Source organism: Anticarsia gemmatalis, chromosome 15 (genome assembly GCF_050436995.1).
Source record: "Anticarsia gemmatalis isolate Benzon Research Colony breed Stoneville strain chromosome 15, ilAntGemm2 primary, whole genome shotgun sequence".
NCBI classification, from domain to species: Eukaryota; Metazoa; Arthropoda; class Insecta; order Lepidoptera; family Erebidae; genus Anticarsia; species Anticarsia gemmatalis.
In genome coordinates, this window is record NC_134759.1 from 763768 (window position 1) to 783150 (window position 19383).

Genomic DNA, 19383 nt, shown 5'->3' on the forward strand with positions numbered 1-19383 from the left:
TTCCTTCTTGATAAATAGGTTTGAATTTTAAGATGTTGATTTGAAATTAATTTAATTATAGCCGACTTAAAAAATAAGGTTTACAAGTATTACTACTAACCACGAGGTTCCGGATTTGATTCCCAGGTCGGACAAAGTGCTATTGGTCTTTTCCTAAATTATTCTCAATAGTAATACACAATTTGGTAACGTACCTATATAGCAATAGCTTCGCCCCCTATAATACGGGGCTAACATTGTTAATGGCGAAGTTTATACACCTATACCACAGAATAATAAGTACTATAGCCTATACCTACACTTTCGGGTATAACACGCGTGATATTAATCTGTATTTATGTTGCTATTTTTCAAATGGCGATGCTTTCCATTTTCCTTCTTTCCTCAGCGGCGATTCTTTGAGATTTCGAGACAAAGTAATCAGTCTTAGGTAAAAAGATTTTTTTTTTCAGAACGAGTAATTTTTCCAAAAATGTAAGATGTAAAGATGAGATGATAAAGGTGGTCTCTTTAAAATTGATTGAAATCTGACAGTAGTAGTTTTTGTTTGTCTTTAAAAATACGCAACTTTGTCTGTTAATGATAATACCTATGTTATAGGCAACTCTAAATAATTTCATGACTATTAATAACTGTGTATAACTAAATAATAATAATAATATCCTCCTAGCCGATACGGCTACGGCGGTCAGTTTCATTGAAACTGGCCATCTATGCAGGACTTTGCTTATAGTGTCCAAGTGTGTGCACAATACACAGGTACACTCTCTATTCCATCACTCTCATAGTCTAGTGGGACGGATAACCGACACAACCAGTGAGAGGTCAGGCGTAGGACCGACGGCTTTACGTGCTCTCCGAGGCACGGAAGTCTTCGACCTCAACTTCCCAACTCCGGGCAATCCCTAAGAAATTCTTGACAGAAAATCTCAGAAAAGACTTTTTGGCCCGACCCAGGATTCGAACCCGAGACCTCTCGCACGGCAGCCGCATATACTACCGACCGCGCCACAGAGGCAGTTATCTGCCTCTGTGGCGCGGTCGGTAGTATATGCGGTGTATGGTGTGTAACTAAATAAACAATCATGACTTCGCGTCTATAATTATTTCATCCATACTAATATTATAAATGCGAAAGTAACTCTGTCTGTCTGTCTGTCTGTCTGTCTGTCTGTCTGCTACTCAATCACGCCTAAACTACTGAACCAATTTGCATGAAATTTGGTATAGAGATATTTTGAAACCCGAGAAAGGACATAGGCTACTTTTTACCCCGGGAAAATGACGCATTTCCCGGGAAAATTCAGAAAATTCAACGAAGTCGCGAAAAATCAATATTATAATGACATTGAATTAACAAAATTCCGTTGCCATGGCAACTGTTTTAATGGCGGATATGCCTTAGCGCGACTTCGTTATACTAAGAGATTTAAATAATTTTGAGAATATTTTTCGTGAAAAAAAAAACATATTTTATATCATTACGCTACGGCCAATAGGAGCAGAGTAGGTAACAGTAAAAAGTGTTTCAAAAACATGGAAAATTCTGACCCATTCTCTCTTATGTGACGCAAGCGAAGTTGCGCGGGTCAGCTAGTTTATAATAAAAGTATTTAATATTTTATTATCTTTGTATTCCACTTTATAAATTATAAACAATAAGATAGACATAATAATATGGTATAGGTAGGTATATGATTAAATATAAATAGTGGGAACATTTTGAATGATATACGATGAAACAGCACATAATTTATCTAAATACAATGACAATTTATAACATTTAAGAGATCTTTATAATTACGATGACTAGTAATATTTATTTAGTAATAATCACGCTTGTAGTTTAATACAGGCATCAGTTAGATAACTATCACAATAAAGATATACTTAACTAAGAAGTATTCACACATTTCACACGGCTATTAAAATCTTAAATTAAAGCAGTTCCATGGCAACAAGACTTTTTTTTTGGACAACTCACACACGATCACCTGATTCCAAACTAAGCAGAGTTTATACTATTTTAACTAGACAACTGATTAATATACGTATATACTTCTAAATACATACTTATACAGATACATTTACAACTAGTGCCCATCACACAAATATTTGTCGTGGATGGGATTCGAACCAGCCGCATGCGGTGCTACGGTTATTGCAGCGATGACGGCGTTTTATTAATCACCTAACAAATTAAATTTATTTTTATAGTTTTCAATGTACAGCACGAGTGTTCTTTCGTACTAAGAGGAAGATGAGCTTTGCAGAGTCCACCAAATTGGTTTTACGTCTGGTCTAGTTCACCACACTTTAAAAACTGCTTTAAAGAACTCTCAGGCATGCAAAGTTTCATCACGATGTTTTACTCTACCAAAAGAACAAGCGAGTTTTATATCTGACACACATAACTTTTAAAGATACTATAAGTAGTCCAACATCTTATGACAGACTTTTACGCATGGTTCGCGGGTGGCAAAGGTTAATGATATTTGGAATTGAAATCATCAGCGACTTAGCAGGCTTATGCAGCTAATGTACGATACAGCTATTGTATTTTGGAAATACATAGAACTAGTACATCGTGTATTTGACGTACACGATAGTTCTCTCTCTCTAAGAGTCCCCGCAGACTACAGACTTAAAATCGGCCGATAGTTTAGTCTGGTTGGCCTGTTCGTGCGCACACTGTGCCAACAAAACAGTTGGGTTGGTCGCGAGTGCGCAGACTAGCCAACAAATGGTTTGGCCGATTAATTAAATTTACTAGAGTTGGTGAAGAGATCGGTCGCGTGAAATGTTTCCCAAAAATATTATTATTGCTTTATACTTGATACAAAGGAGAAAAAGAATGAAGAAGAGAAAGCGAGAGTATTGGGTACATCCCATTTACAGTAACAGATTATTGCAAGGGAAGTTTTACACTATTCATTCTAAATTACTAGACTTCCCGGAAAAAATTTTCTCCTTTTATCGAATGAGCGTAACTAGTTTCAACGAACTTGTTAAATTAATTGGACCTTCAATATCAAAGCAAGATACACATTTAAGACTTGCTATACCTGTAGAGGAGAGATTGAGCGTTACAATACGATGAAACAATCGCCAAGTGCGCGGGCGGCGCTTGAGCGCCATACTGATCAAGCGGTCGGCCGATAGTTTTTTTTTTTATTTATTCAAGTTTAACAATAAAATTTAAATTTTCACAAAAAATCGCCAAACTGCATAACAGTTTGTTGGCGACAATGGCGCTCTGTTTCAATTACATTATATTATATAATAGTTATACAAACAACTCTTTACAATTATTATATTACTAATTTATAGCTATTAACTTACTTATGTTATTATAGTTCGCCGATGGTTCAGTTTGAAGGCAATCGTGAAGCCCATCAAACTTTTTTATCGGCCGATACTGAATGACTATAATGTGCGCATCTGCATACATCTTCATACTGATTAAGAAGCCGACCAAACTATCGGCCGATAGAAAGTTCGTAGTTTGCGGGGGCTCTAAGTTCTAAGTTGCTCTCTTCTAAGCTGTCGGTCTTTAGCGAGTTGCTATTGATGGACCATCAATAAACTATCGACCACTTGAAAGACGAATTCGACTAGTCATAGGTTACCTGCAATAAAAAACATTCCACCGCAAAAGTTAATCATCTAAAGAAAACCTATTTTCCGTATAAACTCAAGAGCTTTTCAAATACGTAAATCCGTCTACCAATAGTTTAATACGTAGCAAAACTGACGCATATTCGAGCAATGTTGTTGGAGCATAAAATAATGTGCGCCATCGTACCCACTCTCAAGGGAATAAGATTACGACGCGAGTATTTTGTTCAAACGCACAAAAATGTTTATCTTTTCGACGATATTGGAAGATGAATTGTGGGGATATGTGATATTATATTATAGGAGACAGGAGTATATGGATATACTATGTATATGTTCTGATTATGTGGATTTGTTATATATGTATGCTTTATATAGCTAGGTACCTACTGTAATGGTGTATCGATTTGAAACATCTTTTTGTACCTGTTATTGGTAGTGTATTGCCTTTATATCCGGTAGTGTACGAAGAGGCTTTGGATTCGACGTCTAAAATGCTGTTGTTTTTTTTTTTATTTATGATAAAATATTACTAATACATAGCCCGGAGTTGGGTAACCGCCAGGTATGTGGCTGCAGTCCCACCTCCTATTACATTGGACTAATAAGTATAGATAACAAGACGTGTATAATACTGTATAGTTATGGCCTGTACCTTCATGTAGCAGGCGTTTTCTTAAGTTTATATGTAACACCAGCCTGGCGCCAAAACTAGGTCCACTAAGCCAAGACCTCGTTATTCCCTTCATATAACATATCGTAACCTATAATAACATCTCCTTAGTATAAATACGAAGCTACAAACACAAATATCCTTTAAAAACATGGGCTAAGTTCAGCCGACGCAACTATTTCATTGCTAACCCTTCTTATCGAATTATATACAGCCTTTATGTCCCTTCCTAAATATATTATGCCCTGGATATTGTAGCACCTATGCCTGGGAAATGGTATAAGTGGATTTTTGTTAATATTAATTTATTTATGAGATTAGTTCCGCAGTCTAACTGTCTAACTGAAGTAACTATTCAGTCCAGTCACATCCATTGCAATCCTACACATTTCGGTATGTCATCTGACTATCTACATTGTTGTTTCATGCGATCTTCTTAGAATAAATTATTCCTATTGTGTAATATTTTAAGAAGAAACTTTTAACTATTTAACTATCACGGCTTTTAAGATACAGTCTAGTGTCAGACAGACAGACAGCGAAATCTTAGTAATTGGGTGCCGTTTTAATATCGGATTAGTAAGGGAACCGAATTTTGGGACCCATACGGAAATATTAGTTCAATATTAACGCAGTCATAAACTTATAATTTTCATATTGTGCAGTTTTTGTTCCGAAGGTACGATTTATTTATATCGGCCGGTTTTGACCGCTGAATGATTGAAATGGTAATGTTAGATGAAATTGGGTTTGTTTGACAATCGCTAGCGTTACATGCCAAGGTTTCAGGATTTACAGATATCTTTTATTATACCTATGTAAGTATATTAATATTATATTTGGTGTCCAAAATATGTAGGTATAGGTATACTGTCAGTTGTCACATTCTATAAAATATTTTTATCATTGCAAGTAGGTATCTAGGTAGTGAAATTACTACTGTAGATAAACTTCAAAGTAATTTTAATTACGTCAACATTTTATGAGGACTAATGACCACAGCGACTATATCGTATCATACAAAAAATCACAGTTACAAATGCATGTGACAGCAATATGTAGGTTCATATTTTGAAGCTGTCTTTACTAATCAAATAAAATGAGGTAACAAATTGTTGTGAAAAATCGCGTGTTAATCGCGCAAATGTTAGCTTAATTATTGCTTCATAAATAACGAAAAACTAATGCTGCTTAAGCTTGGAAAACACTGTGACTCAGGAATCAAGGTTTCTATTAGAATCACGTGTAGAAACCTTTAATTTTTACCAAATTCATGAGTTTTGGAATTATTAAACTGAACCTAATTAATATCTACTACTCTGAAGCTTAAAATAATGTCAATTTGCCATACATTCGTTAAATAAGTAAATCAGTAACACGTAAACGTAAACAAAAGGATCGACATTACACAGAGACCATTAATCCATGTCAATGAAACTCCGAAATGCTCCGAATTTGTAATTAAGTCCGGTAAAGTAAAAAAAATGAAACATTGACAGCGGTGCGACCTAAATTTCGGACGACGGGGTGTGGCTCCAGTGTATGCAAAGAGGGGACACAATTTAAAACCAACACTTTTAGGTCATATACGTATGCAAATATTAATACAATAGTCATGCAAATTATTTTTATTCCCCTGCAACTCTAAAACACACGTATCTATCCTTTGTTAACGAAATAAAAACTTTTGTATCATTCAAAATATTAATTAATAGGTAGAATTAAATTCAATTACAAATATTTTTGTTATTTGGTTTTTAGAAAATACACACGTCCCCAATCATTCATATAATAAATGTTCGATTTTATTATAAAAATGTAATAGAAAAGCGCCTGAATATTTTTTAAGAGCAATTTACATCTACGCACAGAAATAGCTTTCATTATAAGTATTTACAGGCGCCCGCTAGAAGAAGCACTCCACCCAGATCTAATGTTATTTTGATTTGCTTTGATGAATACGCGTAAAATATTTCATTTTTATGTTATACTAAGTTAATAATAAATCACAGGGCCCGCCTACATTGTGATACAAAAAATACTGTTTTGTTTTAACGCAGAGACAATTTGTATAAAAATAGCTCCGATTACAATTGCTTTAGGCGCTATTTACATAAAGTTTATTTTGAATGACTAAATTCTTCGTCATAGTCTTGTTAAAAGATTGAGATTCAGGATTTCACCATAATTTTTGCTATACAATGGTTCATACCGTACCTAGAAATAGTAGTATTAGTTAGGCTATAAAAGGCGTTAATGCAAATAGCGTATGGAAACAACTTCAGAACCCAATCCGTAGGCGCTATAGCTCTGCCATTATGTTTGTACTTCTCACGCTAGGCATAGCTCTTCAATGACATACATAGATGGCATCACGCTTATCACACCAAGTCAGATAAGTGCATAGAATATACCTACCCGTCGTTGTTTACGTTGTGAGTCCCATGTAATAGAGAGCGAGCCTTTTATCATATACCAAGCATGTTACCAAACTCCAGGCTACTCCGAAATGAAAACGACCACCGAATAAAGTTGCGGATTTAATTATTACTTCGATATGCTTCATACCATATGTCATGATAAACAGTACCTACCTTAGGTATTAATTCAACACTAAATTAGAAGTCTTTATCTTCTGTACTAAAAATACTTGGTGACTTTTGTGCTACTTTCTAAGAGAGACTTTTCTTGCACATAGTGACTTCTGCAGGTGCAGCAAGAAATCGTTCTTTGTCCGCCTCAGTAACTCAACCGAACCCAAGATAAATTAAACCTGGACTTCATCTGTATCAGGTAGTAGTAACTGACCAAAAACAAAATATAAATCCAAAATCTAAATTAAAACTACTTTATTCAGCAAACTAAATCAAGCTTTGTACACATCGGTGTGTTTATAATTGATCTTCTTATCAATGCCCATCAGTTGTCTTATGATAAACTCGGGCAGGCGTTTGTGCTTCCAGCGGGTAGGCAGTGGTGTGTGGTTGGCTTTCTGCAGTTTCTCGGCTACGTACTGCTCAGCTTGGAACTCGTTCGCTTGTTTCACCATAGCTAGGAGTGAGTTCTGGAAACGTTTTTCTTTGGCTTGACGGCGATGTTGCTTTATCTGGAATTTGAAAATGGTTTTTGTTAGTTTGTTTGCTTTTTGATGTTGTGTATGTTGTGATAAGTTTATTTGATTTTATTGAGTAGGCAGTTGATTGATTTAAACATAGGGATTTAATTGCCAGCCTGTTAAAAGTTGCCTATTAATTTAATCTTGTCAACTGTGAGATATTTAGTTCTATTCGAAATGTGTTATGATTGATTATAAACATCATTTATAAATAGATCAAATTGTTAAGAATTGATAGTTAGGTACACCAATAGCACTTCAAACTAACCTTTACTTTTATCCTGCAAGCCAACATTTTAAATTCTTTATGAGATGTGTGCTACAGACATAAATTCCTAATTTCTTTACCTAAATATCTAATAAATACACACCCTGGCCCAGCGATGCCTCATCCTCTTCCAGAGCTTCCTTCTCTGATGTTTCTTCATCTTTTTACGCCTGATCACAATCAATCTTTCAGCCCTTATCTCCTCTTGTTGTATCGCTGGCAAACCAATCTCGTCCTTCCTCCATTCCTTGTCTAACAGCGGCAGAATCGATCTAGGGTTCACAATAGGTATGTAAGGTATAGGATCCTGCTTTATTCCACTCTCAGTCGGCTGCCATGACGGTTTCTCAGCGATTTCAACGCCGATACTCCTCGGAGAAAACGATAGCACTTGCGAGTTGGCAACCGCATCGTTTTTAGGTTTAAATACATTTACAGGCTTAGCTTGACATTCAGAGACCGTTTTTAAAGCTGTCTTGATGTTCAGCATGCGAAATTCTGAAATTTTTAGTCATAAATTAGTGTTATGAAAGTTCTGGGTTAAGACATAACCTCAAATAAGAGCCAAAGGAAAATACGTACGTTTTATCGTATTTTGCAAAGAGTTCATCATTTTGATGTCTTTTTTTGTTTGTAGGACTATTACATAATTAGTTTTGAACGGTTATTTGTTGTATTTTTAGTTGAAAAACCAGCAAAATACACTTTGTAGGTTGACAGCGAATTGACGTTTCATAATAGGGTGGTCAGTGTAAAAAATATTGATAAAAAATGCCATATACAAAAATATAATGTTTACATAACAAACATGAAATGAAAAGAAGACCACAATTAATAATTTAACTACCCTTTTATAACAAAATGATAAATAAGGCTAAAATAAATAATTTCGTAAACGTTTTATTCAACAAAATATCTTGCTCTTCTCTTTTCTCGTGTAATAATAACATTCTTATTGTCCATTGCCAGTCAAACCATCAAAATTCTATCGGTAATACAGCGAAATATCAGGACCGGAATAATTCCCATTCATGTGGAACTATCCCCACATCGCCTACTACTGCGAACGCCATATTACAAGCTGAAACAAAGAAACAAACACATTCTTTAAACATTGATAAAAATTAAAAAAAAACAGTAGGTGTGAAAGCAACTATAATCGTAAATAGATCGCAATAGACCAAACTAAGGACTAGATTTTATAAGCATTTCGAGATTTCGAATAGAGTTAAACAAATCCTACAGTACTTTGCTTAAGAGAACAATTTTTTTCTGGCTTACCCGTTTTACGGCTCCTGTGATCTAACACTTTTGAGCCCAGAGAACTCGTAATTTGGTAATTCTACCAGACCACAAGAACCAAGAACATGGAAAATAAATAAAGTTAAATAACAAATAGTTACATTTCCTCGAGAGACAAGCAGCTGCAGTCCTAACGTCTGCTGCACATGTACTGTCTACCATCGTCATGGCGTCTTTAGCGCTGTCTATCTGAGCATTATTAGCCGCTGCTAACGCCAGGCCTTCGCAGATATTCACGCAATCCTCTTGATGCAGCGCTAGATTTAGTTCTGTAATACAATAGGTACTGGTTTTAAGCTAGCTTCAATGTGTGCATGAAATTAGGCAGTGTTGATTTTTTTTGTCGTTTCTAAATATAAAGCCAGATATCTAGGTACACTGTTTGTAAGGTATATCCTCGAAATCGGAGACTGATAGTCTTATAATATAGTTTTCAAGTGTATGCACAATACACAAGTAGGTACTCTTTATTCCTTCACTCACATAGCTCAGTGAGACGCATTTACCGGCACAACCATTAAAAGGTTAGATGACGTACCGACGGCTTCACGTGCTCGCTGAGGCACGTTGGTTTACAACCTCAACTCACTAACTTCAGGCAGGCAGTGAGAAATTCATACCAAGAAAAACTCAGGAACAACTTTTTGGCGACCCGGGAGCCGAACCCGAGACCTCTGCGCGGCAGTCACATACACCGTAATTATAATCAGTAATTCATACGTAATCTCCGTTTCCCGATCTCAATCTGCTTGAAGTCAAGATCGGCTACGTTGGTCAAGAACTCTGAGGCTGCCATCGCGACATTCCACGCGGAGCATGCACGGGTCTTCGCTACAATACCTGAGTAATATAGATATGATTTAGAAAAACAACTAGTTTAACTGGAATTCTTCTTCTTCTTGTCGTATGGTTAGTGGTCAACCTAGTGTCAAAGTTGTACAAGCCGCCCGAAGGCCTTTGACGTGGCTTAACGACTGTTATCTTAACTGACAACAACCAGGACCGACATTTTACGTGCCCTCCGAAGCACGGAGACGCCCTGTTCAAATACCACTATGCGGTCACCCATCTATGGAATGACCGCGCCAAGGTTTGCTTAACCCACAGATCGTTTACCGACCGGTGAGCACAAGTGGCTACGGGCGGCACTATTGGACTTTTAGGGAACTTGTTTTTTAACTTTAGGAGCCAATAGTTTTAACTTTAGGAAGCCATAGTTTAGTCCATGTTTTGTCAGACTCTACTGCTTCATTTGTTTTTGTACTGTCTACCAAAGGAAAAAAGATTTTTCCGATTTTCTGTGGGTTCAGTAATCAACGTTTACAGCGGTCATTCTTAGGATGAGTAACAGCTAGAGCTGAGTAGCAGTTAGTAGTATTTGAACTGAACCTCAGTCCACGGAGGGCACGAAATAACGTCAACGTAAAAATAAAAGTTGTAAAAGACCAAATAAAACTCTTGTAAACTTACCAAAAACGCCAGTTTCTTGATACGAGATGTTAAAAGCTTTATATTCCGTGTGCAGGTCATCTCCAGCCATTAGTGCTAGCGGTGTAAGAGGCATTCTATCATATGAGTGCTGGCCAGTCTGAGTGTTGCCAGCGCCACACGCCTCCGCTATTATCGCGTGTTTTATTAAACAGCTGAAAGATATCGGACATAAATACATAATATCACGCCTATTTTACTCGTTGTAGGCAGAGGTGTATGAAATACATCCACGTTTCGCTTTTAACAATGTTAGGTATTTGTTAGTTAATAGGTGGCAGGCACATTCCTATTTGCTAGGCACGTTAGCAAACTCCAGACTACTAATAAGAATAGTCGAATATAAACTACAAAGACCAATAGTACGACATGGGAATCGAACACGGGGCCTCAAAGTCAGCAGTCGGATATACAACCGACCGTCGCAGAGGCAGTCTATCAGTCAGATAATATACAAACAAATAATAAGCATCTCAAAAAAAAACTAAATTAATGTTACTTCATATCGCAAGTCCCACACCCAGGAACAACGACACACAGCCACGTGGTGGTGTTAGGTCCAAGGTCATAGGTCTCATAACCTCTCCGTGGAAATGAGCACATTTCACACCTAGGTGGAGGCAGTTCCTGCGAAGAAGTTCAGATAAAGGGGTAATTGTGCTGAAACATAACTACATACATACAGAATTATGACGCCTGATATCCGAAGGTTTAGGCAGTGGTGTATGAAATATTTTCACGTTTCGCCGTAAAACAATATTATATTAGTCCCATGAAATAGGGTAAGCCTATTGCCATTCACCGGGCACGATAACAAACCACGGGCTGCTATTGAAAAAAAATCTAAGATAAATTGGGAAGTTACAATAGTACTTGTTCGACCCGACAATAGAACCTGATACCTTAAGATCAGCAGCCGGTTACACTATCGACCACGCCTCCGTGGCGTACCGAAACACAAAAAATAAAAGATATGACAAATACAATATATACCAACCCGTCTATGCTCAACCATTTCAGCTAGCTTGATGGTCTCCTCAAACGGTATACCCACACTGGTCACTGTACATTGATCAGTCTTAAAGTTCCTGCTTGTAAAACTGACTAAAGAATCCCCAAGCATACCGCTCACTCGGTCTGGTTCACAAAATATAGAGTTGCTAAGTGGACCACCCCAGCAAGCTCTTTGAGCCAGGTCAATGACCCGCTGTTCTGGGTGGATGCGGTGCAAGTCGTCCTTGACGATACGTTTGAGGTCGTTGATCTCCCATTGATGGAACAGCCCCCTGAAGATGAAACGTTAGGAAGAAATAGGTTATGGAATGAAAGAAGCTAAATACCGTTCAAGTTATGTTAGAAACTTAACGAGGAAATATTAAATAATCATGTGTCTATTTCTATAACTTACTTGTTCGTTTATGCCTACAAGACATCATCTATCGCTTTGCAAAAAAAAATCAGATCAATTTAAGGGAAAAAAGGGAACATAATAACATAGATACACACAATACTAATTTGCAATTATTTTAATACTATAGTATAGCAAGAATACGATCCCTAGGAATTTACTGGATGAAGTAGGATGTATAACTGATTAGGTTCTACCTGACAGCCGTATCCAGCAAGTAATTCTTCAGCAGCGGGAACTTAGTGACTGGGCATTTTAGTGTGAAGGCAATAGACTGTCTGTCACCGGTGCAAGTGATGGCTCCTCCTTGCTGGGCCACGAAGCGAGTTTTGGCGTATGTGGAGTACCCCCGGCAGGTGGCGCTGGACGCCGCGCGGATGAAGTGAGTTGCGCCGAGCTCGTCATCTATCTCGTAACGGGAACCTGCCTGTAGAAGGTTTCTATTGGAGACAAGTTCTGTGTGTATCTTCAGCGTTGAGAGGCCACTTAATGAATAAATAAATATAAATATCATTGAACAACTTACACACAGCCATTTGATTCCAAGCTAAGCAGAGTTTGTACTATGGTAACCAGATAACTGATAAACATACCTACTGATAGGTATATACTTGTACATACATACTTATACTTATAGATAAATTAACAATGCTCATCACATAAATATTTGTCCCGGTTGGGATTCCACCACACGTGGCGCTACGGTTATTGCGGCGAGGTGACCACGTTAACTACTGCGCCAAACGTGCAGTTATTTAAATAAATAAATATTTATTTAGCAGTTATTTACAAGCAAAGATGTTAATTTAACTGCGTAACCTGATACATGATAGTGCAAGCTCCCATCTGGGATCCTTGAGGCTTTGCAGCAGCTACCCTGATGCCGTTCAGCAGGCTAGACCGCTGCACCTCCATCGGTCCATAGTCCGGCTTTGGCCAGCACGCGGACCAATCACCACGGCCCAAAGATACTTTACGAAGCGGCAAAATTAAGGGCGAAAGTTTATTCATGATTTTTTACAGAAATAACAAAATGATTAGCAAAATATTGAAGTATGATTTCTGACAGAAGATTAATGGTGAAATGTCAAAATATAGTTTTCTTCTTTGTCAACCAGCTTTTTGGTTGAGGTACCAATAGACACAATGCTAATCTTATTACCTTCTAAGGGCCCTTTTCCTGTCATACGTACGGTCTATATTCTCACGCAGTTCTACGGCGCGTTGTGTTCGTATCATAGGATAAACATGTATGAAATTATATGATTCTGAATGCTAAGATCAGACAAAACAGAATGCGTATCTTCAAATATACATTATACTGTAAAAATGTGATCGCCCGACTCACAGAGAATTTGTTAAAAACAACTAAAAGATAATAAATCTCTCGCACGTTTTAAATATTTGTTTAGTCTTTACTTTGGTAAATAATTAGACAACTCTCGCTTATGTTGAAACAAACTCGTCACATCGGTTCAACGTTCAATAGCGACATTATTTAGATAAGGTGATATAAAATGTTATAACAATGGGGGAGTGAGCTCATATGACTCTTGAAGGTTGCTGGAAAGACCTGACTGACGTAACATAGCTTGTATTACAGTCACTCTATCTGAAAAACCCGTAAGCGTAATAGCGTGTTTATAAGCATCATGCATTTTGCGTTCAATCTAGCATTCTGCGCATTAATATGATTCGAATAACAAATCTCTCAAATGTTTACTCATATATTTTTAGACAATAAACATCTTAACCATACATAGATACATTATATGCCTGATATACTCGAAGGTGTAGGCAGAGATGCATGAAATACATCGGCGTTTAGCCGTTTAAAGTTAGTTACATGTAATGGGGACCGGGGACGGTACCAAAGTCCTAGCTGCTATTTATAAATAACTAAAAATTAAATAGATAAGACCAAAAGCACTTTACTGGCACGGAAATCGAGCCCTAACGAGACTTCGTGGTCAAAAGTCGTATACACTATCCAGAAAACCACAGAGACAGTTTTGATCATTATACTATTGTTTCTGATACAGCAACTTTGAATAGTAAAACAATATTTTATTTATCGTAGTTTTGTTTTGTTTCAGAACGACTGATTTTGTCTCCAGACTCACAAGATAACTATAATAGTTCAAATAAATAGTACTTAGGTAGCTACCTTCAAAAAAATATGTTTACGCTGATGCTTTTCAGAAATTTCATGGCACAATCTAGAAAATTATTGTGCAAAAAACTTCCATTGTTTACGAACCTGCAATCTTAAAAATATATTTTAGTTTGTTATTCGTTTGACTGTCAAAATGGATGTTATTTCTAGTGCTAGTTTTTAGGGTTCCGTGACGAAAAGGTAAAAACGGAACTTATTACTAAGTCTCTGCTGTTCGTCCGTCCGTCCGTCTGTCCGTCTGTCTGTATCTCATGAACCGTAATAGCTAGGAAGCTGAAATTTGTATAAATTATGTATTTCCGTTGCCGCTATAACAAAAAATAGGTACTTACTAGAAACTTAAATAAATAATAATAAGTACTAGAAACGTGTATTTATCGATTTTTTTATTACGGATCCCTTCGTGAGCGAGCCAGCTCGCACTAGGCCGGTTTTATAAATCCTGATTAAATAGATGCTATTGTGTTAAGCTGTGTCACTGTTTTTGTACGGCAGTTTTTCATACGCAGCGTTTTATGCCGCAAAGCAGCGTTAAGTAGATAAATATTTATCTACCTAGTACCTAAACTTATTAGTGAAACATCACGGTATTTTTCCACAGGATACAAATGAAAATACATGAATTTTGAATGGGTATTTCTACAAATTACCTTTGCTGCACCTTCTGCATTTTTTTGCTTGTTCCACATGCCTGAATACAATTTTGATTGTATTAACTTTAAAAAGAACATAATTATATCACACTACAAAGCCAGCATACATGTACCTAACCTTTTTGAAATTGAACATGTAGCTGTTCTTCATTTACAAATGCGAAGGAAGGTGTCAAAAGAATAAAAAACCAAATATATAGTTCAGTTAGTTGTTTCAAAATGGGTTTGCAAGGGTCCGAAACATAAAAATTGCGTCATAATTTCATTCACCTTGTGTGGTATCACTGGTATCAAAGCGGAAAAAATAAATGAATACTCAATTAAGCAACTAACTTTATATGGGAATGAGAAATAACTATTTTCGGCAGAATTCAAAACCAACAAAGGTTGCCATTACCAAAAAATCAATGATTGATGTGTTTTATTGATTTTAATTGTATCCAACTTTCACCTCCTTGTGGCAATGAAATTTGAAACTACATTAAAATTATTGATTATGATAATTAATACGAAAAATTATGATAATAATAATTATCTGCACTTTTGGTGCAGTAGTTAACGCGATCGCCTATCCGCGATGACCGTGGCGCCGCGTGTGGTGGGTTCGATTACCACTCTGGACAAATATCGGTGTGATGATCACGGGAATTTGTTCTGATCCTGGATGTATATCTATATAAATAACAATGTAGGTATATAGAAGTATAATAAGTATGTTGAACGGTTACCAACTTGTATTGCAAGTTGGGCTAAGATTGGAATCAAATGACTGAGTGTAAGTTGTTCAAAAGAAATGCTTTGTTAGTGTTTCACTACCTAACCTAATAGAGTTAAGTAGGTACGATTATCGTCCCGATATTATAAAGTTACCTTAAGATTTATAATAACTGACGACAACTGCGTAAGTACTGTAAATAAAATTTTGCGATTCATTAAACTTGTAGGTATAGTAACGAATCACGTGCATAAAAGCGTGGCTGTTATATTAAGGTTACTACACACTTAAACAGGCCTGCATTATGAGGCTATGCCGGGTGTTAAATTGGGAAAAATGCCACTAGACATTGTCGCCCAATGAAAACAAAATGGTGATGAACAGTGCCCAAGGAACTAATCGATCGGCATAAACCAAAACTTATCGTATTGTTACAGTTCGACTTTTTCGTGCCACAAATTAGGTAGGTAGGTACTGCCGAATAGAACATTTGTTGAGCTGAATGAATAAACCGGGGACGAGCCGAACAAGTGCAGTAATTGCTTCGACTCGGTATAAATATTGCCGTACCGACTATGCCGGTCCGAATATGAGTGTAGCAAGTCCCAACTACATTTTAATTCTTCTCAGATATCGCTCTTCAACTATGTCACAATGCAATGCCGTCTGGTTAACGACCGAACAATGCACACAGCAACCCCAGAAGTAGGTAGCAATTAGAAACACCCATTTTTAAAAATATATTTTTAATTCCTTATCAAATATAGTATCACATCTCGTCATGAAAGGTGTTGATTTCAGTTCGATGTAATTTGTTTGTTAAAAGTATATAGCTGTGATAAGATAGAAGGTTGGTCGTGATGTAAACATCTTTATGTCGAGGTTACAGGGTGTATTTAGTGTTGTATTGAGGCAGGTAAAGGAAATAAAGGCGGAGTGAAAACTGTGGTATTGATTGTTCGTATTCTGATGTAGGGGGTTCGAGCAAAATAATAAGACAGTATGTATTTATGAGCTTAAGTTCACACCATGCCTTTCAGAAACCAGTGAAGAGCTAGCTTTTAAAAAGTGATCAACATGGTGCTTTTGAAATTACGATCTTTTATTAACCGAGGTATGAAGATGTTTTCTATTTTACTGGTTGATAGGTCGAAAAGCTTGAAAGCGTGGAAAGGTGTGAGAATCTAAATTTTTGGGTTAAAACAACCAGGTAGAGGAGTTGACAGGCTTAGTTGGCCTAAGTTCAGAAATAGCGTGTAGGTCATCCCCCAATTCGGATAATAGTGACTCTAGTGACAGCTAGGGACTCACGACTCATGCTTCGAAAATAAATTAGAAAAACTATAATTTAAATCTAAGCACTAACCAATCTAATCTTACTCTTTTTCGAATTAGATCTATAATCAATTCATATAGCCGGATAATCTCACAAAAATCTATTAAACCAATTCATTATAGGTACCTTTTCATAGATGATAAAAAAAATTACATGCATTATTAGACAAGTGAATTACAGTGCAGACTTTGTTGCACTATGTTAACGATCTTTTTAACTACTGAGCAAACTTGCAAAAGTAAAAAATATATTTTGTTTTAACACAAAATTATGACGAACTTAATTTACAATACGTACTTTTTGTTTCTCCTAATAGCTGATTGTTATTAAAATAAGTAATACATATTTATAAGTTATATTTACGCATTTCTAAGAATATTATTCAAATAACGTTTAAATTTAAAAAAAAATACAGTTCTCCGTCATAGGTTTTAATTAGTTACTATTTTAGTAACAATATGTTAGAAAATTCATTAGAATTATCTAGAAATAAAATTTTGTTCTTGTGCTAATTTACTAATGCAATTATTTTTATAATTGTCAGGTAGGTAGGTACCTACTACTCATATTCGTAACCGGGGGTCCTGTATGACAAGATGTATGGATGTGAATGAGGCAAGGGAAGTTGGTAGGGATTTGCATACCAAATGGCCTTCTTTAGACTCTTCCTAGCTCTATGGGAAATAGATGTAATTGTATGAACTACTTACTATTATTGTAACTGAATTTGCTTAATTAAATGATTTCGATAACTCAGATAACAGTTAATTTTCACGTTTATGTATAAATGAGAATGACCACGACTTCGATTTCGATACTGTAAACAAAGAACATAAGGGAATCACCTGTGAGTAACGTCTTCATGAGTTCTTGAAGAGATGCAAAGTCCCCAACCCAGACTTGGTCAGCGTTCTAGATTGAGGGTCTTAGTTGTCAACAATAAAAGGCGTAACCTTAAGTACTGTATAAGCTTCTAAACCTTCGTCCTGAAAATCAATATAAAAAATCTTTTGGTCGATATTCGAGTATGACGGCCAGTTCTATTGAAAAAAGCCAACTGCGTGAGAGATTGCTTATAGCGGTCAAGTGTTTACTCAATGATGGGCTGATATATGACGCGTCCGGCAACAGGTCAGGCGTAGAACCATTTTCGGTTTTCTTACTGCTTTCCGAGGCACAAAAGTTTCTACTCGCAACCTTCATATTCTAGGCAATCCCAAGAATAGTTCATCAGAAAAAGTCAGTAATAACTTCTAGACCTCTGCGTGGCAATGCTGGCATAATCTTACGATTGAAACGCTCCAAAGTCAGCAAATGAAAAGTACAACCCTTATTATAACCATAACTTAATTTCTCTTTCACAGCTTTTATACGAAGTAGTCAGCAATTGATGAGAGACTGCTTCAATGAACACTTTAATTTTTTATATTCTTTCAAAGTTCAATCAACCCTAAGTTTGTTTATTTACATAACAAATAAATGACCACCCGCGATCACAAGTCAGCAATTTTGGGCAGTTGTAGAATCAACCTATCACTTTTATTGCTATAAGCCTTTCTCGTAGTTCTTATCTGACATGTTGTGTACATTGGTATTTACTATTGTGACTGCTTTTTCTTAGAAAGTGAGACTCATCTCTTATATACATTCATAGACCACGCTTGTTATACGCGTAGGTGTAAGCAGTAGTGTATGTAATATATCCACGTTTCGCGATTAACAATGTTAGTCCTATCTTATTGGGAGCTTTCTGTTATTAACCGGGCGTTTCGAAACTCCGAGCTACTATTGAAAATAAGCATTCTAATGTAAATTAGAAAATACTTATAACATTTTGCCTGACCAGGGAATCGAACCCGAGACCTCATGATCAGCAGTCGGATACACTATAACTGACCACGCTACAAAGGCAGTCTAAATTATTACGTTACGAGAGATTGTCTAAATATAAATTAAGCCACTAAGTTGTACGTTTTTCTGTAGGTCTTAGTGTACACAATAAACCTATTGTCGTATAATATTTAGGAACACATATTAAATTGTTTATTTTCCTTGTTTCCTTAAGCAATTAATTACTTAATTTCAGTTATTATATCCATTGTTTGTTTGAGTTATGTGTGAAGTGAAATTTAGTGATGTAATCCTAAACTTAGCGTTTTCAGTTTTGTATTCACAAATTAGTTACTTAAAATGATAAGTAACTTGTATGTTAAAACCACGTTTAAATTTTGAGGTTCTTATGTATTTTTTTTATTTTTGGTTTCTTCGTATCATGAAAAATAGCTCTATAATAATAATTCTTTTCTTTAAAAAAAATTCTTTTAAAAAAGACAACTCCCGCACTAAGAATTGCTCTTGTGTCGCGGGGACTTTTACAAACATACAAACAACGGACACAAAGCACAACCAGACCCGAAACAATTGTTTGTGGATCGCACAAATAATTGCTACGTGTGGGAATCGAACCCACGACCTCCCGTTGCAGTGGTATCGGCGTGGCGACCTAAACCACTGCGCCACGGAGGCAGTCATAATTATAATAACAGTAAGAGTAACTTGTCAAAGCATAAGATTTTCAATGATTTCATCAGTTAATCCTGATCCTGCTGTTGCGTACAGCTAAGTACATTA

General features: G+C 36.4%; 2 protein-coding genes across 2 annotated transcripts; both read right to left on the reverse strand.

Annotated features, from left to right (window-relative positions):
• Positions 1–7123: 7123 nt before the first annotated feature.
• LOC142978974 (uncharacterized) lies at positions 7124–8418 on the reverse strand. Its single transcript, XM_076123634.1, has 3 exons — positions 8257–8418; positions 7778–8172; positions 7124–7397 (listed from the first exon to the last, which is right to left on the reverse strand). Exons 1-3 carry the CDS (start codon positions 8285–8287, stop codon positions 7158–7160), a joined length of 666 nt encoding a protein of 221 aa, XP_075979749.1. The 5' UTR covers positions 8288–8418; the 3' UTR covers positions 7124–7157.
• A 193-nt stretch (positions 8419–8611) lies between these two features.
• On the reverse strand, positions 8612–12787 carry LOC142978973 (cytochrome b-c1 complex subunit 2, mitochondrial-like). Its single transcript, XM_076123633.1, has 8 exons — positions 12692–12787; positions 12070–12299; positions 11462–11750; positions 10964–11091; positions 10447–10619; positions 9697–9816; positions 9078–9245; positions 8612–8755 (listed from the first exon to the last, which is right to left on the reverse strand). The coding sequence occupies exons 1-8, from the start codon at positions 12785–12787 to the stop codon at positions 8682–8684; spliced, it is 1278 nt and encodes a 425-aa protein (XP_075979748.1). The 3' UTR covers positions 8612–8681.
• Positions 12788–19383: the final 6596 nt, after the last annotated feature.